At 44.2% G+C, this 27,989-nt stretch overlaps 1 protein-coding gene across 2 annotated transcripts; it reads left to right on the top strand.

The window, feature by feature from the left end:
- The first annotated feature begins 8 nt into the window (after positions 1-8).
- Positions 9-27,074, top strand: zcchc24 (zinc finger, CCHC domain containing 24). Of its 2 annotated transcripts, XM_078104465.1 has the most exons (5): positions 9-555; positions 3,353-3,553; positions 20,902-21,066; positions 23,143-23,218; positions 23,351-27,074. In XM_078104465.1, exons 1-5 carry the CDS (start codon positions 316-318, stop codon positions 23,440-23,442), a joined length of 774 nt encoding a protein of 257 aa, XP_077960591.1. In that variant the 5' UTR covers positions 9-315; the 3' UTR covers positions 23,443-27,074. The 2 variants fall into 2 exon arrangements, with proteins under 2 accessions (XP_077960591.1, XP_040033662.2); XM_040177728.2 differs by having other exon boundaries at positions 23,143-23,404.
- Positions 27,075-27,989: the final 915 nt, after the last annotated feature.

The raw sequence follows: 27,989 nt of genomic DNA, 5'->3' as shown, positions 1-27,989 counted from the left end.
TGACGTGGGGCCGTTCTCATTACATATTCAGAGAGTCTCTCTCTGCCCCGCTGCAATAAAGGCAGATAGCGGACCATGGGGAGCAGGGGAAACACTTCATATCCTAACATGTTAGCGAAATGACTCTTGAGTAACATCTGAACTGGGACGAGGCTCCCGGCGTGAGGAGGACAGGGCCTTTTTCCCGAAATTAAAAAAAGGAGAACTTGCCATCTGCCGGGGAACGGGAACGAAAGAGCAAGAGAGGCAACAGAGTTGAGACCGGGTCCAAGAAACAAGCGGTGGAAAATCCAGCAGAGCCATTTGCATTGAAAGATGAGCTTGTTGTCTGCCATAGACACGAGTGCCCCCGTGTACCAGCCTGCGCAACTTCTCAACTGGGTCTACCTCTCCTTGCAAGACCCCCACCAGACCAGCGCTTTCGACGCATTCAGACCCGAATCCAACTCTTCCCACCCGGATCTCGGTTTCAGCAAGACCCCGGCACCGGCGGACTTGAGCTCTTCGCTGAACTCCAACTATCTCAACAACTTCTTTCAGCTGCAGAGGAATGAGGTGAGAGATGGCACGCGATTAGATGTTAAAGCGTATCTGTCCGGTTTATCCGCGGATTGTTGCACTTCTGTGCAGTAAATGTTTTAGCGTGCACAGCGTGGGCTGATCCGGTCATAACTCATTTAATTGCTGTTATTAATCGAAATTGCAGGGAATGAAACGTTTCAATATTGTCTAAAAACCCTTTATTGGCCAAGTATTGTTTAAGTAATAGACATACTTACGTATGAGTACCTCAGTTATACTCAAACTGCAGGTAAATATCTGTGGAAATGTAAACTTATTTAAACTCATTAAAGTTTAAATAAGCAAGTGAGATCTCACTCGATATTTACATGGCTAAATATCACAAGGATGCTTCTATGACATTCCCTTTTCCCTACATGGCGTTTACTAATCAGAGGTAAGGTCGCATGTTGTCAGCATACTGATGACTTATGGTTTATACTACGGGTGTTTTAATTAGACGTGTCTGTGAGCAGAGAGATGCAGAGGCACAGATGGAAACATGTTCCATCCTGCACGCCTCTGTCAGGAGGCAGCAGGCCACTGCAGCCTCCTGCTGAGCTCTGCTGCCTCGGCCTTCTTCAAATAGACCAGGTTGAGCAAACTAAATCAACCCTCGTTTAAATACTGCCTATTTTTGTAGCCGAGTGTAATTTTAGGGACAAACATGCTGATAATGTGTACAGCCTAATACTGCTGACCACACTGGGCCAAAGGAGCCCACTGCCACCTTCCTACTTCCATGGAGCGCGCACACACACACACACACACACGGAAGAATAATCGCATACTGTGGTCACAAAGGTAGCGTAAAGACGATATCGTGTGTTGAGTTTTCTTAGATCTGTGTTACTGCGACGCTGTGCAGAGGAAACTCCAGCAAACCCAAGTAGTGGATGGATGGTGGATCCGTCATCTAGAGTCAGAGTCCACTATTATGGTGGTAACCATAGAGGCCCTTTGAAGTCATTTAACATGAAACAGTCCTCTGAACATTGGGTGTGCACATTATACATTACACGCAATTGTGTAACGGCATTCAATCCGCACGAGTATTACGTTGGTCGAACTTGAGGGAACACATACAGTCTGGAAACAGTTTAAGGGGTGTGTGTGTAGGGAGGGGGGGGGGGGGGGGGGCATTTTGCAACTCACCATACTGGCCGAGCCAAGTTAAACAAACAGCTGTAGAGATTTGTTTTGCAAAAAAAAAAAAAAATGTGGTTGTTTTTGCAGCAATGGATCACACAACAGTCCACTCAATGTGAAATGGGAATAAATGGATGGATTTCTTGTTGATTGGAAACTTTGGACACCAGAGACCTCGCTGGAACATGTAGATGCATCGCATGATTACCCCCCGCAGTGTGACACCCCGTCCCGGGACATGTGGAAATATAAAAGATGTCAGTTGTCGTCCCCCCCCCCCTCCCCCCTCCCCGGCCCCTCACTTGGACACAATCGGGCGATGATACCAGATTGGTTGTCATCGTGGTCGGGCCAACGCATACATACCCATCTATCGCCACACACACAAACACACAAGACCTCCTGCAGAGCCTCTCACTCACTCAGCCACACGGACACACAGAATAAACAAACTCTCCCCACCATTAGCAGATGTGTGTGTGTGTGTGAAATCGGTTTCCTTTGGGCCGACAGTTGAGAACTTCAGGCCAAACGGAAGAAACTGGAGAGGGACATAAACTGAAAAAAGTCTTCTGTTTGGTATTTGTCAAATATCCTTTTACAACCAAAAGTGGCAGATCGGTAAAAGAGAGATAAAATATCACAGTAATACACAGAGCTAAAAACCCATTGCGGAGGGGAACACTTGAGCAAGTACGGAGCCGCAGTGCTTAATTTACGACTGCGTGTAATAAATGAACATGAGTTTTAAAGCTGGAGCTGGTTAGCAAGACAATCTCACAGCCTGCTGATAGAGGATTTGGCTTCCAGCCGTGGCCCGGTTGCCAAGTCTAAGGTTTCTGTGCTGTGCAACGTTGAATGTCAATAGCCACATATTTCCCAGACTTAAACCAGTGCTACGAGAAAGAGCGAGGAGGAAGAGTTCATCTGTGGCTTTCGTCAGCACTCGCCGACGTTTTTTTCACATTGGTGTAGTAAAACTATTAAACGTCAAAGCTGATGACAAGTTTGACTGTCTGTTTAGCAACTATTCAACAGGGGTTAATTACCCCACCATCTGAAAACAAAAAAAACGCCTGTGCTAAAATCAACATTATTTCACCCGGAGGTCAACCCCCCCTCCCCCCTGCTGGTGGAGAGGAAGAGACAAACGAGAAGGGAAATAAGGGACTGCAGCCGGTACGTTCCCTGTTTTTAATATTCAAAGGGCATCACTGTGGAATCAGCGGCATGCAGCGGCGTCCTCTGTGGCTCCCGAGCAGTGCATGGTGACATTGCTGATGTTCCACAGGCTGGCAAAAGGGGAACATGCCTCCCATCTTGTTTACAGTGAGTCATCCTCTGTAAAGTCCTTTCTTTCTCTGTGGACATGCTGAGTACTTTTCCAGTCCGTGAGCACAGCTGGGCCTCTCGCCAGATGTTCTGAATTTAATGAGAGAAGTGATCGTGGAAGGTTCTTTTTTTATTTTTGTTTCATTTTGGGGCGCAACAGAAAATAGGACATAGACCTCTCAAAGCAAACTGGTGATTATTCTCAGCTCCTCTAACACTCCAAAACCTTGTTTGTCTTATTTACAACATGTTACACACAATATATGACTCATTGACTAATTGCACCTTTTCTGTTTGTCCTTCTTTTTAGGCCCTAAACAACAATGTGTATAAGAATGTGTCGCCCTATGGCTCCCTGAACAACATCGTGGAGGGACTCAACTCCCTGACGGACCATTTCTCAGACCTTTCCCTTTCTTCTGAGCCACGAAAACCAAACAAAAGACCCCCCCCCAACTACTTGTGCCACCTGTGCTTCAACAAGGGCCATTACATCAAAGACTGCCCTCAGGTGAGACTCGCGACACGCATATTTCTCCATAATCCAAGTCTTAGATTAGATTCGTTGGAATTTCTCAGGTTTTTTTCAGTTAGAAGCCAATGATGGCACTAAATGCCGTGCTTTCTCCAGCCTCCCTCTCTCTGCATCTCTCTCTCTCTCCGTCTTTGGCTCTGGTTTGACCTACTTGTTAAACAGGCTGGCCTCTGTCCTCTGTAGTCATGTGGGTGTGCGTGCGAGTATACGTGCGCTAGTGTGCATCTTAACTGCCAAAGCGATACACTACAATAAAATATCTGTTATAATATGAATATGAAATACGTAATGAATTGGAAAAGTTTGAGGGTCAAAGGTGAAACTGTCAGGATAAAATAATCCACAAAAACATACGCTTTCACACGTTGTAGTGCACAGCGCGTATATAACTATAGCGTAGAGCGGCGATGTGGAGTTTCCAGGAGTTGCTGAGGGAGGAATGGACTATGAAATTGCTGCGGTGGATCTGCCATTGTGGTGCTGCATGGAGCCTCGTGAAAGGCAGACTCCATTGCTGGCTGGAAGTTATCTGGTTTTGTTGGAAGAACACTGTGTCACTTTCCCTCGGAATTTTGGGATGATTACACGGAGTTCTTAACTCGATGGACTCTCCGTGCCGTAATCTCTTCTCTCCTCTCTCTCTCTGTCTCTTTTTTTCATCTTCTATCTCCCTCCGATTCCTTCTCTCCCTTTTCTCGGGTGGAATAGTCTAAGCCCAACCCTGAGTTTTCTTCTGCATGGTAATAAGGAGCAGATGTGAGATTAAAATGCTTTGACTTGCTTTATGACATATGATGACTGGTCTCGGGAGGTCTGTAAACGACCTGCGTGCTGATGAAATATCTCCCGGACAGCTTCAGGCTGCAATGTGAAGGAATTAGGTCATATATTGACAACTCCAACGGAAATTCTGGGCCGTAGTATATCGTGCAAATGCCACTTTGTTTTTCTTTCATGTAACGCCGTAGTTGTTGCACATCGATCAAATGATACTGATACTCAATGTGGGAGCAGGTGTGCAATAATGGAGTGTGTTTATTGTCTTTTATAAAAACCCGCTATGTACGTTTAAACTGTACCATTGTAAAACGAAAACGTTAAAATGTTGCTGCAATAAACGAAACACTCACCCTTCACAGCAAAGGCTGTGAAATCACGCTGTAGATGTGAGCATCCAGGCGTGGACCTCAAAGTCACACCGTTATCTGGTTTATGTTTCAGCTGTTCGTTAAACTGCCAACAGCGAGTCTCCGGAGGGCCTCCACACCTACACAGTTCAACACCATCGCGGTTATTTAGGCCTCTCCCGGGCTCTTTTCCTCTCCATAAATCTACCTTACTTGTGCTACATCACTTACTTAACCAGCTGAGGACCCCAGTAACAGATGTGACACGTCTTGTTTTCCATGGCAAGAGTGTTCAAATGACCCATTAGCCAAGACGTGGGGGCATTTTCTGAACAATATTTTCTTCTCCTACATTATGGTAACTGGGATCCACAAGGTGAAGGCAGCGCTTGAGGGCTCACAGAGTTTCTGGTATCTGCCTGCACAGGAATGCATGCGAGGATGAATGTGTCCCCACTAATAGTGTGTACTGTTCGGAGCTTCTGTGCCAATGAAAACAGAGGCTCCTGCTTCACACAGCGTATGTGTGTGTGTGTGTGTCACCCAGGTCCAGCGCGGAGAATCACATTCTGATGATTTGAACAGTCTCTTCTTCACTTTGTCACACCAGGTGCCACCATGTGTTTATTGTGCAAAAAGGATTTTATCTTTATGTTAAGTTTTTCAATGACAACTAGGGTGTAGGATAGAGTGGTTTTAAATCATAAGGTAAAGGCCGGTGATTTATCAAGAAACCCCATGAAAAAATAAAAGAACCGAAATGTCCTCATATGTGCTATTTCTTGGTGAACATCCATTGATGTCTAAAAACAACCAAGGGCACAATGATCCTTCAGTTCCTCCAGACTGCTGCTTGGCCTTGTGTCATGATCTCGTTCAGCCCCATCATGAACTGCACTGAGCTCAATGTTTATTGAGAATTGTTAAAAAAAAATAAGGTTCAAATGGGTTAATCTTATAATTAGTGTTGGCTGAATTTTTCAACATTCATTTGAATTGTGATTTAACTATCAAAATATTGTATTATGCACTTTAAAATCCCCTTACTTCTTTTTTTCATGCAGCTGAAGGAGAGTAAAGAATTCAGCCAGTGGTGGATCCATTGCTTTAATCACTGTGGTCAATAGCTTCCCCGTCCTTTCCACTGCCTCGCTCTGAGAGGACGAAATACAGGCAATGAAATAGTTGAGGTTATCGACGTGTTTATGCAACACATGCACTTTAAGACCCCCATTTTTTTTAGTTACATGTTACTTTTGGAATAACAGAGAGGAAGCCTGTGGCTTTCCTGAGAGAGTGATTTCTTTGGGGAACTCTTGGTCGTGGAGGGGAGGCCGCAGGCCTGGCAGCAGCTGTGCCCAGTGCTCCCTGTCATGGCGAGGGAGGTGTTATGTAAACTGGCTTTTATTCGGAAAATGAGGTCGTTCCCCCAGTTATGAGCAGAATGCCCCTCACTGCCACGCTTTGGCCCCCTTCCAAGATGTCTTCCACTTGCGCTCACGATTCTCGGTTCCGTTTACTGGACTGATCCGCTCAACAGTTGACCCCACCTGTAGTTTGAGTGATCAAAATGATTGAGCGGCATCGTCCTGAGTCACGATTAACCGATGGAAAAGGTCTTTGGCGGAATGCAGGTTTGCGGGTATGTGGGGGTGGCTGCTGCTGCTGTGTGTGTTTTATGTGCGTGTCTTGAGAGTTACAACGCTCCATTCCTGGTCGCAATGCATTCCCCTGGTTGTTCATCAAAATGACAGTTTCCTAGACATGTTTTTTTTTACTTTTCTGAGAAATGTCAGATATTTCAAAACTGGTAGAATACTTAAGCGTAAGCCAGAAATAACTGATCCGACATTCACTACTAATTCTGCTCTGCCCCTTTTGCATATTTCTTACCATTTTGTTATTTCTCTTTTTCCGATTACAAAAATGCAATAATGAAAGTTTATGTTAAAATAATAATATATAAAGAAACCTATTCTTTCATATGATTTTTTTTAACAAAGGAGATTTGTTGATTAGTGAGCTTTACAATACGGAGCCATGCCAGTTGTTAGCCCTTGTCTTTGTGCTAAGCTAAGCTAACCAGCAACTGCCTGTGAACTCATAATGAATTAACTAACCTGTCAATGATATCAATCTTATTTACCTCTCAGAAAGAAAGCTACTAAGCATATTTTAATTGGCCCTGTTTTTTTTGTAAGTTGAAAAGGGCTAAAATGTTTCCCGTGACGTGGTTTACACATATACTGATATGCAAATTAAAATCGATTACTGTACATATTACAAAACGAAGGACTTCAAAAGCAACTCACTCTTTCCTCTCAAAGTCCTGTCGACCAGCCTTCTTCTCGCATGCTTCTGATCCGTATCTGTGACCATATGCCCATAGCTGATGGACCTCACACCTTATGTGCTGCTGATTTCAGCAACATGCTGTCCCGTGAGACAAATGGTCACCACAATCCCCCATAACAGTGTCAACACGGAGACCTGAGGCGAGCTGAGAAGTGACGGCCTCTTCACACCGGAGGGAAATCACACTTTGAGTAATGTGGGACTCGACTAAATGTCTGCTTTTTCTTTGGTTGTTGTGAGAAACTTAATGACTCGACTTTACAGCGGTCCACTTTGTCTCCCATTATAAACCCCAGTGGTTGTGGTTGGGTTTTAATTCCACCACTTCCCTTTGACAGAGAAGCGATCCATTTCCAAATTGCAGTCATGATGGGATTACTGGGCCACCACTTTGTTTTAATGTTTCAGTTTGTTGTTTTACTTTTACTTGAAGTGCTACTGTGTCAAATATACATTGCAAGTGTATCATTTACCAGTGTTACATCTTTACACAGCGCTATCTGTTTTCTTCACTCTTGGAAAACTAGTATTTTAGTGGAGCAAAGAGCCACTTTCCCCCCATCTTACCCCCTTTCAGGCGCCCCTGTACTGACCCCCCACCTTCGAACACGGCCTTCATTTTGATCGCAACTGCACATCTGTAAACCATGACAGCATTGTGCGTGATTGTGGCGCTATCACCGTGTCAATATCTGTCCACAGACTTATAAACAGCTGGCGAAGTACACAAAGCATCTCTGTGGTAGTTCCCAGTAGGTGTTTCCTGGAGCACAATGTAACGACACACACAGACTCACAAGGTGAAAACAATAGCAGCCACATGCTGGCATGGCTGCCGTTTAAAGTTAATTACATTTTATTCTGAGCAAGACTTCAAGAGTTGTTTGGGAGACAAATATACTTATAGATCTTCAGGGACAATATAATTGAATATAATAAAATGGCTTTTGAAAACAAATGCTTGAGGACGAAAAAAACAAAACACATTCTTTCCTTGCTTTAAAGTGTACTCGGTATATGATTAATTTTGTTTTTCCAAGAAAAAGTTAGTCAGAGACAGTTTAAGGACTTGTTGGCAACTATGTTGTTTTACTCACTTCACCCAAGTGTCCATATTTTCCCAGCTGGCTCTGGTATCGAAACAAAAACGCTTTGCAGACTATTCGGTTCCTAACCTGTAGCTTCGATTCTAAGGTTTTACTCAATGAAAAAGAGGAAAGCATTTTAAGTCCACTTTATTGTTCCTACGTGCACTTTCTACTCCGCATTCCCAACAGCTCGGCTTCGAGCCTCCGGCAAAACATTGGTCGAATCTTGTATTGGAAACATGCTGTTAAATAGTCTAAAATAGCTTGCTGGCGCTGTTTGATAGTCAGCAGAGTGCTGATTACTCAATAGTTCAGCAGATTATGTGGCCTTAACGCAGACGGAGACGTTAGCTGCGCCCTGGAGGCTAATGTTGCTGGAGGAGAAAGAACATTGATCCTACATCTGTCATTTAGCCGTTCTAATCTCTTTTTAACAAACCTCACTGAAAGATATCTGAAAGGGAATCATGTATTTACACTCTCCTCCGCCTCAACCAGCTGTTTTCTGTCTCGTTTCATTCCCTTCTCTCTTTTATGCATCCAGCAGTTTCTTAACCACGTCAATAAACGGTCTTTGAACGCCGCGGGTCACACTTTCTACGTTTATCATCAGAGAATGTTTCACATTTTACCCCCCCCCGTGATCTCTGTGGGGCCGATTCTGACACGGCTGCAGTTATTTGCTGCGGCAGCCGGGGGAGCGCGGATGTGTTGCTGACATGGAGCGGAGCTCCGGCACACACACACACACACACAGAGGGTATAGTTTGAAAAAGCTACAGATGGACGCGAAGAGCTGAGAGCCAACAAACCAGCGAGCACCACCGAAGGGTCACAGGCCACTTCCCCTGCAAGGAAATCAAAGTTAAAAGAATGATAAAAGTGCAGTTTCCTGCCAGCTGGTTTGTGTTCTGCACCGAAATCCTATTCTTCCTCTGAGTTTTTGCTGAGACAACAATAACCCCACTTCCTGTTTTGGTAATCGTGGCCCCATCTCGGTCCGCTGTTACATTATCAAGTCCCGCGAATTTACAGCTGATTACATTTTTTTTAAACTGTGAACTAAAATGGAAGCTCCTAACGTCACTGGAGAGAGTTGCACGAAGACAGAATAACAATTTATTGAAGCTGTGAGCTTTTCCTCAATCAGAATATATAATTAAGGTTATTTTAGCTTCTTCTCTGCTTCAGACCAAGGATGTACTGTCTGCATAATCTACAGTCCCTGATATAATACTTTGTTATGTGAATGTTTTTCCTGTGAGGCTGCTGAGTTAATAAAAGGAAATAAACAATACTGTGTTAGGGGCTGTTGCTTCTCTCATTGCCTTATGTAACCTTGTCTCTGCAGCATGAGAGAAACCAGCTCACCATTCATGTTCAAATCTTCTCCCCTTATCTGCTTAGGCGCAAACCCCTTTTAGAATGTAACATTTTACCTCCCCGGTGGACGTCAGTGCACTAAAACATGTTGGACAGATGATCGCGCTAATGAATGATGGCAACAGCTTTGCCAATTACTAACGGCACTTCGGCTGGTGTTTGTAACACAACTACAGTGTCGTGGGGGTCAGAGGCCATACAGGAACTAGAACAGGATGGTTCCTTTCTCACTGAGGGAGGTCGGAGGTCAAATTCTCTGTCCAGTTAGCACACCAGGGTTTCGTTGGCTCTTAATAAATGCTTATGCCCCCCCCCTGCCCACCATATACATGCATCCAATCACATATTCGGGCAAGACAAGACACCTGAAGATGTCACCACGTCCTTCCGGTCACCATTTTGTTAATCGAAGTAGACTTGGGTCGCAGTTTGACAGACCCAACCGCCAATCTCAGGCACCCACGTGAGACCGGCTACTCAACGTCAGGCTCGTTTCTTGAGGTCGATCGGCGTGTGGTCGAACTAAATCTCATAGCTCCGCCGATCCCCCGGCAAATGAACCGAGATCGAGATTCTCGAAGGATGTGAGACGGACTGACCGAGGGGACGGACAAGCGGACGGACGGACAGAGACACTGTGAAGCTGCGAGTGCTGGCACACGGGGCTGGATTTGGTGTCAAGAGATCAGGGACTGACACTGCCGGCTTTGTGTCGCACTTGAATGGGCACCTTCGGGAGGGACTGCGGTTCTGAATGGGCACCGTTGGGGAAAGCCCAAGTGGTGGGAATGGAGGCTTGTAATTAAGGCACTCATTGTACGTCTGTAAGATCTGCTAGATAGAGAGGTCGGGGAGGCCGGCCTGTATTGTTCCCCCAGCAGGGCCCTCACTGCGTTACACTAGGCGTCCTACTCCAATACGTTTGGACGGCGCCTTGGAAAAGAATTACAACAACAAACCGGCGGTCCTACGTAGTTTGCCTGTCTATATGTCAACATACAGACTATGGGCCTCTTGTGGTTTTAATGTAACGTTGTTTTCCCTCACGCTCCTTTATGCACAAGTATCTTGAACCCAGGAGCTCCATCGCTCTCAGGGATCAGGTCTCTGTCAACCTTTGTCCAGAACACAGTTGTGGTAACGTGAAGTCAAAGGGGTGTGCGTACGTTGTAAAATTCAACGGCAGTTCATTGGAGCGTAGATTTGGTTTGTGGATTGCTACTTTACAAGGCACAATGATACGTTAATAGGGTATCTACACACTGAGCTGGCTCTAGAAAGCCGAATAAATAACTATTGTACTTTTTAGCATTTTTTTCGATACGATTTACCCACTTCGGTCATGATGTGTTTTCTACAACTCTAGTTTTGATTGAAGGCCTCATCCAGAGCTTCTGTATCTGGAAAGTGGAAATAGACTTTGGTGACTATCCCTTTACTTACTGCAAAAAAAAACCTTTTCTGTCCCTCCACCCCGTCTGTACGCACTGCCCTGCAGTGTGTCGGGAAGTTTCTGGGAGGGATGATGGCTGAGGGGGAGGGGGGGCGGAGGGGGGATTGAGCCTTGGGAATGTTTTTACACGGCGACCCCTGATCTTCCTTCCAGTCCCAGCGAAGGCTCTGAAGGCCCCGTGTCTGTCTCCGAGAGTGAGTAGGGACCGCCCGGTAAACAGATAAGGCTTATCGGGGGAAGCTGAAGACATCTCGTATCAACTTTTCGCTTTCATGGTGACATAGCAGATACACCGCCATCCTCAGAGTGAAAAGCAGATCTGGCCCCCACCTGTCAACGCTTTTTTATTTTTGAGGAGTTATACAGAGAAAGAGCCCCTACAGCGAGAGCACCGGGAAGCCTTATAGGGCCATAGGTCCAATATAGCATTGACGCCAAGTGACACTGATTTTAGCAGCACACGTGTGCAGTATCTCTGGCTGAGGGTCTTACAGAAATATACAGACACACACACACACACACGCTCACAAACACTTCCAACCCATGCGCACACATGCAAACATAGACAGCAGCAGTGTGGACTTCCTGTGACAGACAACAAGATGTTGTGTGCACCTCCGTTTGTCCCGATCCACCACCAAACCTGCTCTTGTCATTCACTGAGCTGGTAACCCAATGCTGTGGTGCAGCTGCACAACTCATTGGGCTTAGTGGGGCCGTGGCTAGGTCCAAGGCTAGGAGAGAACGGGGGGATTCACACCCACCGTCCCACTTGACATTAACGTGGGGCCTTGTAAATATGGGGAGTGTAGGAATGTGGTAAATGTATCCTTTATCTGTATGAAAGAGACAGACTTCATGTCTTTGAATTGCTGTTGGTACCAAGCTTCCGGGTTCAACCGGGGCGGATTTCGAGGCCCAGTTGGCTCTTACTCGTGTTTTCTATGAATGAAGAGTAAGGAGAGAGAAAGAATTCTGTCAAAAACATCAGTCTGAAAACAAGAGATTGCTTTTGGTACGCAGTAAAACACCCACATGATTGACTCTCGGCGGTACCGATCAGTCAGTCCAAGAACATGTCAGTGAGATCTGGGATGCTGGGTTGGAGAAATCTAGGAATCTGGGAATAGGGTTTTGGCGCGGAGCACGCCGGTGTGGTGATACGCTTCTGCAGCTGTCTTGGAAATGAATGACGTGGGTCTGGAGAGGAGAAAAACAATTGACCCACACACACAGAAACACATGTGCACATATGGCAAATCTATATTGCCTGCGTGCATTGTGCCCGTCAAATGCAGGGCTGGGCAGTAAGATGAGAATTGGAAGTAGCTTGTGTGTCACCAGGGGAATTTCCTAGTAATCAATATACTTTGGGAGGAGTTTCCTTGAAAACATTTATCCTCTCATTATTGTTTTGGGCAGCATCAAACAACAACCCACAGAACAAGACCTCCACCTCCAGTTTATAAAAACAACCACAAATTGCAGGTCGCAAAATTTCATTTGTGCACAGTAACATCATTAAAAATGACTTAGCTGAGATTTAGTTTAATCTAAATCAACAGATCAGCATATTGTCTTCACTTTGCCAATTCATAATATAATAAGTGAAAGCTGCATTGTGTCCTGCAACTGTCCTGTTTATGATCATTTTACTAAGCCTGACTGAAAATGCTTTGTTAAAAGTCACAAGGAAGTTAAAAAAGATATATATCTTTGATCAAAGTGATGATAAATCAATCTAAAAAGAGGACATCCAGTGTGTTACTTCCGTTATATGAGTTCTTTGATTAAGAGTGCGGCCATTCTTTGTTTTATTTGAAAGGAATAACCACAAAAATGATTGAAACAATACATATTTTACGATCCGGGATATTGTTCTTGTTCTTTTATGTTTTCTTGTGGGTAATTGATGACATTTTAAAGCAGTAAATACTTTTTTTTCTGGCAAAGGCTCTACGATTATTTCCATGACTGACAGCTGTGGGATCTTTTATCTTTGGTGCAGCTGTCTTGATTTACTCTGTGTGATATCTCAGCATGTCAAAGAACAGACTAAACATAAGCGATATGCTAGGTAATGTTACAGGACTTCAGTATCTGAGAAAATGCTCAACCTAGAATCTTGTTCTGTTAAAAGATTATTAAAGAAACCATGTGTGTGTGTGTGTGTGTGTGTGTGTGTGTGTGTGTGTGTGTGTGTGTGTGTGTGTGTGTGTGTGTGCGTGCTGTCTCTTCCAGTAGAAACACACACGCACATACAGTACGTAGACTCTCACACACACACGGTGCACTTACTCTGTCAAGCAGAGACCATTTCTTAGAATGAACTATTTTGGCGTCCCCACAGAGCTGGAAATGGACTTGTGGTTCTTCTTTAAAACGCTTGTCGGAGTTGTTGTCCTCTCGACATCCTCCTCTCGCTATCATAGTGAGATAACAACCCTGTTTATCAGGACTCGAGATGTTCAGTGGTTCAAAACAGAAACCCTCAAGGAAAAAACACGTGTAACCTCAAGTATCGCCGCGTACTTACAAAAACATAAATATACATGTTAAGATTTAGGAAGTATCAAATGTATCAATATGCACCCTAAATAGACGGCACTGGTCAAACTGTTTCAGTTCCTACATGGTGTGCCATCCGTTTAGAAAGGGTTGCCCGTTCACGTTGAAGTTTTTAAATAGCTGTGGCTTGGATGAGGTGTTATAGTTGTTATAGTTCCTCGCCACATGGCTCCTCACTCTGTTCCTGCTGCTTGCCTCCCAAGTTAGACCTGGGACAAGATAAATGCAGCAAATGCACAAATGCCTCATTGGCATAATTACACTGGGATGTGCTATTGTGAGTGAACCGCTTTTTACAGTGTAATAAAATATATCAATCGCATATGAATAGCTAAAATATAGAGCTTTGTGAATATAAAACCTTTTTAAGAATAGCTCCCCGACCCGTGTGCGTGTGCAATGCCGGTTCAGACAAGTGCTGGTTGACTCGTAATGGGAAGTCATATCTGATGAGCTCATGTACCATCGGATGACTAACATTAGAAGAAATGATGTATCTTTGTCAGTGATTCCGAGTCGATGTGTGCTATTATAGATTGACTGTTAACGTGTGGACTGAAGTGTCCCATTGACGTGTGTGTATTCATGTGGAGTAACCAGGACATTTAAATAGCTTTAAATCTGTTAAAGTACCACTTTTTCAATGAATACAGCGCAAAGAAATTTATGAATGCGGATGAAAGATCTACTGGATTTTACATAAAACAAATAAGCAGCAGTGTAAGATTTCATGTGTGAATATCTGACTATTTCAAATAGTTCAGTTCAGCAGTTCAACAGTTTTTTCATGTTAACACTTACAGTATATGACCTTGGTGTTGTACTGTGCAAAGAAAAAGTGTATACATGTAGTATAAATGCATAAATTTGTGCTCTTCGTGGCAGAAATGTTAGGGTGTGCATAAAGCCAAAGTGTGTGTGATTGTGTAACGCTGAGGTTTATATTCAGAGACAACTCTATAAGCTAAGAATGCTTATCTCAGTGATCGTAGACGTTATCCATTTTCCATTATGGCCTATTGTCTATTGGGAATATTGTGAGCCTCATTATTAGCATGTGAAAATCACATACAGAGTAAAACGTGTCCAGACGGATAACTAAGCCTCCCCTGCTCCTGTAACAGGTTGCAGACACAACTGCAAAACCCTGATTTCCTCTGTGGTGTCTTTACGGACATCATAGAATTAAGTGGGAGGTTCGGCGTTTAAAAGCTCCGTCAACATCATTTTACAGCTTCGGCTGTACTGAAGAACCTCCAACCACATGATTGATTGTAATACGGTTACTGAGGAAATATTTCCTCGTCTTGTCTCAATGACGAATCAGGCGTGAATGATGCTTAGTTCTTTCCCGATGCTTCGCAGAGGAGAACCGGTTCTGGGTGAAACCACAGCATGGTTCCTGGCTCTCCCCCCAATGCGGCATTCATCAGAAGGGCCGCTGGGCCCGAAACGCTAACTGGAACCACACCAAAGCATTTAGGGGTCTTATCACAAATGCTACGGCTAATGAGCAAACCAAACAAAAACTCCAAAAGACTCAAAGCTAACATCGTGGAGTGATCCCCATCTCTAAATCTATCTGTTCCTGGACTGCGGCTTAACCAAACAGAAAAAGATCCTGAGAGCAGACAAAGATGCAGCACGCACGGGTTCTGGGGTGGTTTTGGTGCGCTGGCGTCGCTCTCCGGTGATGCCCCGGGGATGCAGAGGGGCCGAGCGGGGCCCGAGCTCCTCCGCTGCTCCTTTGTTTACGCTGATGGTTTCCAGATGCTAGCTAGCGATCGGGCCGCTACGGAACGCTGGGGAGCAGCCCGGCGGTTTGGGGCCGGTGCCAGCGAGCCGAGGTCGAGGCGGCTCAATCCGGGGGACGCTAACGTGGCTTCGCTTCGCAATAAGCTTGAAAAGTTATTTCGAAGTGTCATTATGTGGTGATCTTAAATGCGAATGTGTTGCTAACGTTGTCCCCATCTCTTAGGGAGACGTCATTGTGCGCACGATGATTGCAGATTGTTGTTATAAACTGTGTTGCATTGTGCTCAAGTGAAGGCAAATTTATTACTTAACAGCACACCTGTTCCCCCAACCCCCCCCCCCCCCACCGCCCCCCCTGTCACTTTCAGCCTCAGACACTTTTCTTTACCGGGATTAGAAAGAGACAGCTGCACCAGCAAAGGAGCCTCCAGAGAGAGAGAGAGAGAGAGATGTGACAGAGATGGCAGCAAAAAAGAGAGACCCCCAGAAAACAGTGGCTGTATTTAGAGCGTGTAGTCCATGGTGGGATTGATAAATAGCCCCCATAATGCACCTGGCTGAGGTTCTGGCACGGCGTTGGGGCTGTTCAGTCTATCAGCGGAAACGCTTGTTCTGTGTGCAGCGAGACACAGCTGAGGTGGTGACAGTGTCATTCTTGTGAGAGGCCATCTGCACACCCTCACTTGACCCCCAGTTCTGACTGACCGTCGGCCCACTGCGCCCTCAGATCTGAAGCTTCTGTAATGTCAGATAACGCTGTTGGTCATTAGGTTAGTGATTTAACCAAGAAGCAGTTAAAACAAAATAGACTTTGGTTAAAGAGGGCTATTTTTCTCTGTTTGTGTAGGTGGCGTGTAGAGAGGAATACCAAAGGAGACAATTTAATGCAAAAGTATGGGACTTTTCTGCATATGTTGTCCGGGTCTGAATTGCCTTGATGTGGTCAACCCACAGGCGTTCAGTGGTGGAACAACTCGACGGTTATGTGATAGGACCATCAAATCCTGCGGAAGAATCTCACATTATCATTTATTATTCATCATCATATTTTTCTTCAACACTATTGTTTGTTTTTTATTCTTCTCAACCCACCAAACCACCAATTTTCAAGTGTTTAGGTTCATTTGAAGACATTTCAAACATCTGAAGACCTCGCTTTATTTATATCAAAGTCGAGCGTCATTGGCCGGCAAAGACCTTGCTCTCCAAATGGAGACCAGAAGAGTGGTTGGATACAATTACTACCAACCCCTTTTCCAAAGCCTCAATGTTGTTTTACCCACCAAATCCCATGTTTTCTCGTCGAGGCAGGCAGACAGACCGCTGAATGGCATCTAGCATTGACATGAAACCCTGAGCTTTACTCTCAGCCCTGTCTCCTCTCATTTGTTATCTGTGGGCCGACTGTTGGAGCTCACTTCAACCGTAGGTGGATGTGACCGGCATGTGTGAAATCCCATGGTCACAACCTTGGAAGAAGCCCTTTTTCAGAATAATCACTCTTCGGTTTAGCTTGGAAGAGGAGGCTGGCCCATCCTCTCGCCGGATTAAGGGTTCAGGTTTACGTCTGGTGTCTGTTCACTGCTCGTGACTCTCGTCCTGCAACGTAAGATCAACACGAATGCGAGATCACCTCTAGGTCCTCAGACAACAGTCTGGACCACACTTTTTCTTTCCCGTGGTCAGTAATATTTTCATGGTTTTCTCCGAAACAGAATTTCAAGATGGTTTCGCGGAAAAATGATATTCAGAGTCGGCCGCATGGCTTGTAATCAATTTCACAGGATTACCTGAAATACCCTTCACAGTGGCTGTCGTCTAGACCGGCATCGCTAATTGACACACACCTCTTCCTGTTCGCTTCCTATTGGCTAATCTACCTGCCACAAATTCCTAATATCGCTCTGTTTGAACAACTGATGTGTCCTTAAAATCGACACCCGAGGGGATCGTCTCCACATTCCTCCACATGATAACAAGTCCGCTGTAGTTGTGGCCAAAGCTAAAGGGGTTAGTTAATACTCTCTCTCTCTCTCTCTCTCTCTCTCTGAATTGAACGGCCTAATTGAAAGCAGAGGAGCAATTTTTACGACGGCTCTCTTTGTGTTTCTCATGTTCTGCCCCTACGCAGGCCATCTGCTTCGGATTTAGATTTCCTCCTTCCCTCGGTTCCTCCCTCCGCAGCCTCCTGAGAGGGGCTGATCGAAAGGCCTCTCCGCACTTGGCTCGAGCGACCGCTGGGCCTGTGTGTGCATGTTGGGAGTGTGAGTCCGGAGAAGCGGGAGGCGCTTTTGCGTTCAACTCAGATGTTAACAATTCCTCAATCTTAACAAGCTTTCTTCTGTTTCTGTTCATCTCGTTCTCCCGAGTCTCATAGCTGTCCCCCCCTTATTTTCTTTCTTTTACGCTGTCCTGTTATTGCATTTAATGCAGTTTGTGAGCTCATTAACCCGGCAATATAAGCCAAAGAATGATGTGCGTCCTTCTAGCAGGGCTAAACCCTGAGTGGGAGTAGTGCAGGAAACGAGTTCGCCGAGACTTTCCAGTTGTGTCTCTAGAGCGCATGAAAACCTGCGGATGTTGAATTTGTTGAGCGCCGCGTGTGTGTCAGTGCTTGTGCGTCCATGTCTGTGTTACGAGGAGAGAATTGATCGCACCGGGGAACGTGCGTATCGCACGCGCACATGCCGCGTTTCACAGTCGCACTGACGTCAGCGTGCACGCGCGTGAGCGTGATGCGTCCACGCTGTGATCCGGACCAAAGGAGGATGTGGTCATCTCGTTGTGGCTGCGGGGAGCTGTACTCCTCTGTGGACGCTGTCCTCGACCCCTCACGCTGACCCTTGTCTCAGTAGCGGGGGCGCCAGCCTCGGGGACATAAAACAAACACTGACTCAACGCAGAGTCGGCCCGCCGCTTCCTCCCTCGAACAACGTCAAAGCATTTCAAAGCTTTGCTTCCACTCGACGGACACCTAACGCGCTCTAAAGGCTCAGACATCCCCATCTACCATCAAGCTTCAGCGGGCTCTATTTGTGGAGATGAAGGAAAAGAAAACACACCCTCCTGTGGCCCCTCTCTTCCGTAGTGTTGTGTGGTGTGATGACGCAGTTCCATCAAATCAGTCAGTTTACTCTGTATTGTGAATGGTTTTGTAAATGTTGCTTTAAAGGCATCTTAGCGTACTTGTTTTCCTGGGAAACGGGCTTAACTAAAACATTTGCTCGGGTTTTGATTTATGATCTACTTGCACCAGTGGTCCACCGGCGGACAGTTAGGCCCTGCATGTGCGCATGTTATGCGTAGTGTAAGAAAAGCTTCCTTCATTAGCAGCTGCCCTGAATCTAGCTGCAGGTTTCCTAAGCCCGCCACATCTGGCACAACAATCCAGATGTTTTGTTGATATTCGCTCTGTTGTTTGGTTGTGCATTGAAATGTGCAATGTCAACTGTGCCTGTGATGTTCATTGCATCAAAACAGCGGTTTGTCTCAGACATCCATGAGAGGCAAAGTGTTGCAATGGCCTGAAAACAAGTGGCCACAGTGTGCAATACTCAAACTAATGAGTCTATTGTCTAAGTAAGTTCTTATTCGGAAATGTGCAAACATTTGTGCAAACTAAACTCATTAAAACTAGCTCACTCAATGCTTTTTCATTTGTTTTTGTACCAGCAAATCATTTCCATATTAATCAGTTTGTGATAATTTGATGTTACTCAAAAGTAACGCATATATTTACTTTAGTAAACCACAAGGCATTCAGTCTACGGTTAGAGAACACAATGCAACCAGTCAAAAGTCTTCTTATACATACACATATCTATCTATATACATCTATAGATAAATACACAGTATATATCTATACATAGAGTCAGTTTTTTTTGTATTTGAAGACTTTATCAACCAAGATGGCTTCTACTTCTCCCTCTGGCCTGGATAGATATGCCCTTTGCTGTGTGTATATCAGAGGCAGCCTCAAGTTGATTGCACACACGTTTGTACCAAATCTGAAAGCACTCAGCTGCAGACAGAGCATGACGTGCAGCCAAAGGCCAAGGCCCGTCCGTGGAAACAGCATGGAGCTGGAGGGGAATGGTCATGAGGCGGATGAGTGCTGTTTCTGTCCCGCTGAGTCCTGGCTGCAGCATCAGGGAGAGACCTTGTTTTTTTTTTAACATTTGAACAATGGGACGGGATGTTCAATTCCAGCGGTTTTAGAATCCACATGAAGGGTTAAGGTTAGACCACCTGGGTAGTACACCTGGCACTTTCGTTATAGTTTATTTTTAAACTTTCAATTAATGAACTTTATTTCATTAGCTGTTTGGGCTTTTAAGATTGAAATGGGCAGAATGTCCGTTGGGACCATTTTGTAACAGGATACGTTTCAACCGCTTGTTCCAATGGCATCGTCTTTGAGGTATCCCATCGATTGTATTTAGACAATTCTGTCAGTCTGTTCGCAGACCAGCACAAGTCAGCTTTTCCAGCCAGCGTGCTGTCACAGTAGGAGATGCGAAGCTGACAGCGGGGTTGAGGTCATGCTGCCGAGGGGCCAGATTGCAGCCGCTCCTACTTGCCGGTGCTGATGCAAACTGCTGACGTCTGAAAGGACAGCGCCACATGCTTCTGATTAAAGTTCCTATTACTCACACATGGGTTGGGACGCGTAAAGGGAAGACCATCCTCTCACTGCCGCGGCAGCCCCCCCATCCCTTCCAAGTATGAAAACAATCTGCAGGCTTGCAGGAGAATAAGGGGCGGAGAGGGAAAGTCTGATTTCACTTTGAAACGCAAGTAGATCATTTTTCAAACCTTCTGGAAGGAAGCCATCAGATTTCCATCTGTACATTACAGCTTTTTAAAAAACAACCTTTTATTTCTCACTACTCATTTTATAATGTTTAACTTACAAATTGATTCATTTTGCTTATCGAAATCTCCTCCACCCCAGGATTACAGTGACTAACACTGGGCAGATGTACGCAGATGTTTGATGATAAAGCCGACAAACCCTGTCAAGCTTACTAATCAATACACATTTGGGTTTCTTTTGGCAGGATTTTGGCAGAGGACAGTTGGAGATTGGTCCTTTTCATATATATATATATATATATATATATATATATATATATATATATATATATCAGCAACAATCTATTCTGTAGCATGGACTAAATTAACTTTTCAACTAAGGCAGAATAGTGGGCAAAATAAAGTTGCCGAAGTGAAGTCATCCGAGCGGCTCCTCCCAACTATATTGCTTTTTTCATGGCGCACCGACAGTTTGTAATCATTTCCCTCATGGGAATCAGAGGAGTAATTTGACACAGCTGCAATGGAAGTAAACGCCAATTACACAGCCACACGTTGTTCCAATATTGCGCGTAGGAACGAGCTGTATGATGAGGGCGAATGTACGAGCACAACATAGATGGACACACCCTGCTGTCAAAGCTCAACATCCGTTATTGTCCAAAAGGTTCTCTCTGGGCCTTTTTTGTTTGTTTTTTTATCTCAGGGTCAAGAATGTTTTAAAGTTTTTAATTTCCCCACATGTGGATGCGTTTTATTCACTCACGCTGTTCTTTGCAGGCCAGACCCAAAGGTGAAGGGCTGACCCCCTACCAGGGAAAGAAGAGATGCTTCGGAGAGTACAAGTGCCCCAAGTGTAAGAGGAAGTGGATGAGTGGCAACTCCTGGGCCAACATGGGGCAAGAATGCATCAAATGCCACATCAACGTCTATCCACACAAACAGGTACCCTGGAAATTTAATCTAACGACTTCAAAAATGTAAGAAATAAAAGCTGTGGTTTTAGTGGTAGATTGAGTGCAGGCTCTGGTGTGCGTGTCTGCGTATTGTCTCCAGGGTATTCCAGATGGTTTTATTAAAACAGAATAAAGATCATACCAATAACATTTGCTTTATCCTCTTTGGTAATAAACCAAGACTGAATAAACTGATTTCATTGAATAAACTGATGACGTGACGGATAAAAGGTTTTGAATTGTTTACTTTTATTAATGTCTCACAGACGCAAACTACCTCTGCGGTAATCGAGACTTATGGCTTAAGAAATTCCTCCCACATTTAACCACACAAAAGGGTGAACTCATATTAAACAAGATACCATGAGTGTTTTTCAGAGCAGCAAACACTCGGAGGGAATTGACGTGCTGGTGAGCCGTCTGTCCGGCTTAACCTCAGATTCTCCTCGCAGCCTGTTGACTAAAGAGATGGATTTCCTGAGAAAGAATCCGCTTGGTTTTCTTCAGCTACAGATATATTTATCCACAACCCTTCATCTTTTAATATTTATGCTTTTCACATTCCTCCGATTCCACTTCCTGACAGTCAGGACCTTGCTCGTTGTCTGAATACCACGGAGGGCCGTGCTCCACTCGGCTAACACTTGATAAATATATCCAAGATGTCTGGAAAGCAGTCAAAACATTTGCAGACAATGGAAAGTTTAAGGTGCAACACACGGGATTGGGAGCGTTTGCGTCGCCTCACGGCGGCTCTCAACAAGTCGACTACGTCAGCAAAGTGAGGAAAAAACTTGCATTACAACACACAGAGGGAGAGCAGGACACTATTTAACTATATCTTTACAAAGATCATAGCAGGAAGCCTATTAATGTTCCGAATCCCACTTTTAATCCTTAATTTACTACAATTGTCAATTATTACAATGCTTGCTTTTGTCTGTTCATTCGAACGTGACGGCACCCTTTAGAAAGCCTTGGTGGAAGACCGCATGCATTCTATCCACAGAGGTTGCGGGTGAGAAAACAGGCAAGCAAATTCCCTGCATTTGCAAAGTCACCTACTTAACATATTCCCCCCCCCCAGTCAGCGTTTGAAATGGCCCACTAACCTCGGGGCCCTCGGGTATCAAAGAGTATCAGCGTCTCAGCCAGGCTCCCTCCTGCTGGAGGATTCCCATAAATAACCTGAATATGTATTTTACAACACAAGCCACATGCATCCAATATTTGGAGGGAAATATATTTCTATCCCCCTTTCTTTACAAAAGTATATTTCTCTCCCCGTGGGCTTTTACAGCTTGTCTTACTGACTGATTTAACTCAGCTGTGTTACATTTCAGTGGACTCGGTTGCATTTGGGAAAAGTAAGTTTTATCGCAAATCTTCCGGCGATCCAATTCAACAATAAGGCTAACGAGCATGCTAACTGACAGCCGAAGCTAATTTAACGACACCACGATGACACACAAACTGACTTGAGTTTCTCTAGATCTATAGATCATATTGTCCTTTTCTCAAGGGTCTGATGTCGTTGATAATGCACATAGTAGATAGTAAAGTCTCAACTTGAGATATTTCTCTGTAGTGACCCGCGGTAACCCGCGTTCCCTTCAATTATAACGTTTTCTAAAGAAAAAGAAAAGAACAATAGATATTTTCCACACAGATGCTTCAAATAGCCTCAAGACGTTTCTTGCCCAGATTGATTCCCTCTGTTCCCGATAATTAATCCACAAAAAGGCATTTCTGAAACGGTTTCCTGATATTTCATCATGATTTATTCATCATGGCCAAATACGTGCTGGATCTCTTCTTCCTTAATGCCAGGGCTCGTAAAGTTCCAGAGCTACGCTGCCATACTTCTGCAACTAATGTATTTAGTGCACGCCTGACCTGTGAAAAATACGTGTGAGGCCAAGGCAGCCGGGCTAACGGCCGATAGGAATCTGGTGCCGGAGAAGCTGCTTGCACAACTCGTGTTTACGTGTGTGCGCTGCTTGGTTTGCTTTCTCCAGCGGCCGATCGTGACTCACCACTGGTTCTTCTCTGTTTGCGTCCACAGCGGCCTTTAGAGAAGCCGGACGGCCTCGATGTTTCTGACCAGAGTAAGGAGCACCCCCAACACCTGTGCGAGAAATGTAAAGTCCTGGGCTACTACTGCCGCCGTGTGCAATAATCCTCTTTATTCAGAGCCTGAGAGCAGCTTTTGTGTCCCAGGTCCTATTGCTCGTCCCACATCAAGGCTGTTAACTTCCTCCCCTCACTTCCAGGTCTCCCTCATCTCTGCCCTGCACACAACACGGCAGCCTTTCCTCCTCCCGTCTTCCCCCATTCTCTTAGAAGACTCAAATATAGACAGTGACGCTAATCGCTCCTTTCCCGCTTCTCAACCACGCTTTTTTTTTTTTGTTGTCGTTTTTTCCGATGACAGTATTGACGGTTGCATCCAGGAATGAGAGGGACATGTTAACTTAAGGATCAACACCTCCAAGTGCTCCTCAGCGAAAGCAAAAACTTCTGCCAAAATCACTGACCTTTTTTTTTCCCCCGCGCCTCGCGTGTCAGAAACCGCACGACCCCGATGACCCGACTCCACGTTTCCAACAACAAGAAATGGTGCGTTCGTGAATTAGCGTGTGTTTCAATGGTCTGGGTGCATTACCTCACCGTGGGATTGGTTGGCTTCGTGTTTACAGATATCAGCCTTCCTCCTCCTTGCCAAGTGAAGTGTGTAGTAGTGCGTCTCTCATGATAGTGTAGTGTATTCGAGGCCTTTGATGTCTCGTTAGGGTCAGGAGCACATCTTATTAACTGTGAATTAACTGAGGGACAATGTGCCAAACATCCCCAGCTTACATTGGGCCTATTTATTTTCTTGTTATCTAGTGTGCAATTTGAATTTTTAACTTTGACATAAAGAAATGTTTTTTTTTTTTTGTATGTTTGTATATCACATTATTGTGTAACTGCTTCCAAGTGTCTTTAGAAACTACTGTAGGTTCCGTCGCTCCGTGTCTAGATTTAGTGTGTTTTTGTCACCCTCTCTAGAGTATTTTTTCTGCCACACTATCTCTTAATCATCTATAGTGTTCGATACAGATGATGTTTCTGTAGGCAAGTTGCTTCAACTATTTGCTACTCATATTTTCATTACAATTACAAAACATTTACCTGGTTGCAGGTAAGGCCTGAATAGATTTGAACCACAAATTAGGGAAATACAACAAAAAGAAAGAAAAGGAAACCTTTCCACGGGTTTGAACCTTTGGGAACAATGTCCGACAGTTGAGTGCCGAGTAAAGAATGTCTAGAGGAGCTGACGTGAGGAGAATTGTGATGATTTTCAGGTCGGTAGAGAAAAACAATGAGATTCAATATAGGTGGACGGATTTGTAATGCGGTGATGTTGAAGATTCAAGGACATAATGACGAGTGAAGTTTACACTTATATTATTTTTTTATGAATATAAGTGCCTACTATTATACACCAATGTCTTTATAGGAAGAAAAGTTCACATCCTGTTTACAAATATCGTCGTGCAGTCAAAAGCACTACAGCGGAAATTACTGTAGCTTTGACTTAGAAACCTGCCTTTCAAGGAACCTTGTTATAGAAATGCTAAACTATTTTATACGTACTGTACGCCTAGCCTTATAAAAGCTGGTTGAGCATATTTTATGTTGTAATATACTATGTGCCTTAAAAATATTTAAACCATTCTGAAGTATCAGGACTACACGAGGCCTCTTGAAATTAGAAAAGGACATGTGGGGTGAAGGAAGTGTACGTGCACGTGGGAACTGTGGCGCATAGTAAGTTTAATGCAAGTTAAAGACGTGACAGAGGACAAGAGAAGAACGCGGCTGATCCATTCGCTCGTACTGGCGCGCTGGGTGTTCGCTCCAACACAGTTTGCCGAGTCGGAGGCACAGGCTGAAGCAGCATTTACAGCTGGCAAAAACAATCCTACTGTGGTTTGTTGTCATGGAATATCCACAAAAATGTTATTTCTTTGTCGATGCTGACAACACAGCGGAGCTGCTCGTGAAACTGTGGGCCTCACTCTTTGTTTTGTTAATCTATTGGAGTGGTGTTCATCCAAGCAACCGTGGGTTTTGTTAAACAATAAAAAAGAAAAACATTCATGGCTTAGTGAGAAAGATTGTGAAAGTGGCTGATTATGGTATTTTACAGGAGGTTTAGTCTGTAAAGTCACTCCAGTGATTCAGCGGGAGTCGGGAGGCTCCTCAGAAACACTAAGGAATAGTTGAGATCCCTGCAGGATGAGGCTGAGATATCCAGACTTTTATTCCCTAATGTCGTGCTCCTGAACGCTCGATCCCAACTTCCCCATAATGCAACTCAAAGGCGTCTTTCAGAAGACTTACAAACTCCTCCAGTTTGCAACGGGCGGTTCTGGTTTAAATTGCGTCTTCAAGCCCACGCAGACATGACTGACGTGTCACGTGGATAATTTCCTCATTATGGAGCGGCTGTAGTGGGAGAAATAGATACCAACGATGCCTCATGAACCAAGTTCATAAATAAGCAACAATGGTTTTGTGGTTTGTGGAGTTCTGGCAGAGCAGTGATGAATCCGGTTGGCGAGTTTGGTCCAGCGCAGAGACGAGTTGTGAGGAGGACGTTTTAAATGGCAAATAAAGAGCCAATGGAAGCAGTTGATAGAAGAGATTTGACAAAAAAAAAAGGAAAATCTCAGCTTTCTGACATAATGTCTTGAGCGCATATACTTGACTTTTTTAGTACCTTCATAGTTCAAATTTGTTATTTTTTATGAATGAGATGTGTATTTTGGAACACTTAATAGATGTTGAACATTTTACAGCAATCCGCAAAAACTCAAGAGTTATTTCCCTGAAGAAGAAAGACCGTTTTATGTATATATTTGATGGCCATCATTATCAAGGAGAGGAGCTCTTTCTAGGTGTTATGCAATATTGAAGCTTTTTCGCGCGAAGAAGGGCCTATTGCTGAGAAGTAAACAAAGCTGGACGGGCTTTTTCCTGTATGTTTTACAATAATCTGAGGGGTTATCCTGCAGAGATATTTATGGGTTTTTTACAACATATTTTGTATAGAATATGCAACAAGGTTACACAAAGAAGGAAATATTGATGTCTACATAGAGTATTATAAAAAGAAAAGCTGGTACATAATTAATAGCCTCTCTCAATTGTAAGCCATTGTATGTTTGTGTTTTGTTGAATAAGTCACTATGTTATTCAGTGGTTATATGTAACTAATTATGAGCTGTCATTTACATCCATACACTCACATGTATCCATTATGTAAACAATATGATGAAGGTATGTATCGTGATAACATGCAGAAATCTTTGTGTGACGGATACTCACCACTGTATAAGCACATTAAACTGTGAGATGTAGTTTGCTTAAAGCAGCAATAACAAAGAAACTATTATAAAATGTTACGGTGATATCAGTAGTTTAGGGAGTGTATACTTTTGTCAAGAAAAGTGTGACAAAGAACTATTTTAGAGTTTGCATGTGCATGTATTTTGTTTGAGTTAAATATTATTTTGTGCAATGTATACTTATTTAAATATTTTACAGCAGTTTGCAACAGCGCATCTTGTTTTTAACATTATCAGCAACTTCTGAGTATAGTGTGTCATTTAGCATCTACAAATAATACATATTTACTGAATGTAATGTGTTCACGCTTGTGTGGTCAATTTGAAAAGTTATGTTTGTATTCTTGCCTGTCTGTGTCACTCGGGATGTTTGTGTTGCGATAATGTTTTACTTTGAATTGGACAGAACGCAGGCGTGAGGTGGGGAAGAATTATTTTGGGAAACAAGGACAGTGGTGGTGGTTTTTCGAGAGTCGACCACAGGTCTGTTTTTCATGTCCATGAAATGGCATTCCAAAATGTGCCTTATTTGTTAGTTGAGAAAACATGTTAGTGCTTAAGTGCTGTTGGGAGTTAAATTAAAGTCATATTAAATTAAGAGCGCTTGGGTTATGTGGTTTCATTTGTTTGGCTCCTCTCCTGAATTGAATCCTGATTTCAGTTAAAGGCAAAAAGAAGTTTTCTGAGAGCTGCTGGTGAAATAGTAAACTTTCTATGTGTTGCCTTTGACTGTAAACCCAAAAGTCTTTAGCGAGAATCAGCGTAAAGATCACGATGGAGGTTTTCAACGGATTATTCATGGCAGTTATATGACATGGACGAGGGAAGGGAAAAGTGGGGGGGCTTCATAGACTTGTTTTTCACTCCCCGTGCTGAAAGATAACAGACACGTCGAGCTGACGGGACTGGATTCTAACTGCGGTGGGGAAAAGGAGGACACAGCAGCTGACACGGGTGCGGTGTGATAAACAGAGAGGTTTTAGCGCAGAAGAACCAGCCTGCACCAGTTGTAGATGTCATTGTTTTGCATGCGTAATAAACGTTGGCCGCCGTCGACGTCGTCTCTGCAGCCAACTTTCCACCGGCAATATTGGACATGCATTCCAAATAACCAAACACTAAACCAGAGGGTGGGGACCCAAATTATATCACGTTTGTTACAACATCTCTTCAGCTCAAACAGAGAGAGCGCCGAGAGGTCTCTATAGCAACAATGTAATCGGAGATTTCAAACAAACGGTGGAAGGTCAGCGCGCATATGGTTTCATTTATGGGAAAGAGCTGCTTTTTTGCTGTCGCTTCATTATTTACTTTCGTAAGGTATTAGCTCGATAAGCAGCACCACCCAGTCTCTGACTTTCAGACACGTCTGCTTTCTTTTCTGCGATTTGAATGAAGGAGCAGTGAAGGGAGAGCCGGCCCACGTGCACGCTGAAGGCATTTTTTAACCCCCGGGTTCCTTCATGGTTCCAGCAGATAAAATCATCTTCATGCACCGTGTCCAATGAGGCTA

This window comes from Gasterosteus aculeatus, chromosome 6 (assembly GCF_964276395.1).
Source record: "Gasterosteus aculeatus chromosome 6, fGasAcu3.hap1.1, whole genome shotgun sequence".
Classification (NCBI taxonomy): Eukaryota; Metazoa; Chordata; class Actinopteri; order Perciformes; family Gasterosteidae; genus Gasterosteus; species Gasterosteus aculeatus.
Note: the sequence above shows the minus strand (reverse complement) of the source record. Positions and strands in the feature narration are given on the sequence as shown.

What these genes read in the sequence shown, in the direction of transcription:
- zcchc24 (XM_078104465.1), top strand. Translation starts at nt 316, where the DNA reads ATGAGCTTGTTGTCTGCCATAGACACGAGTGCCCCCGTGTACCAGCCT. An exon ending in TTCAGCTGCAGAGGAATGAG is followed by an intron (nt 556 to 3,352) that starts GTGAGAGATGGC and finishes CCTTCTTTTTAG; the next exon opens with GCCCTAAACAACAATGTGTA. An exon ending in ACGTCTATCCACACAAACAG is followed by an intron (nt 21,067 to 23,142) that starts GTACCCTGGAAA and finishes TTGCGTCCACAG; the next exon opens with CGGCCTTTAGAGAAGCCGGA.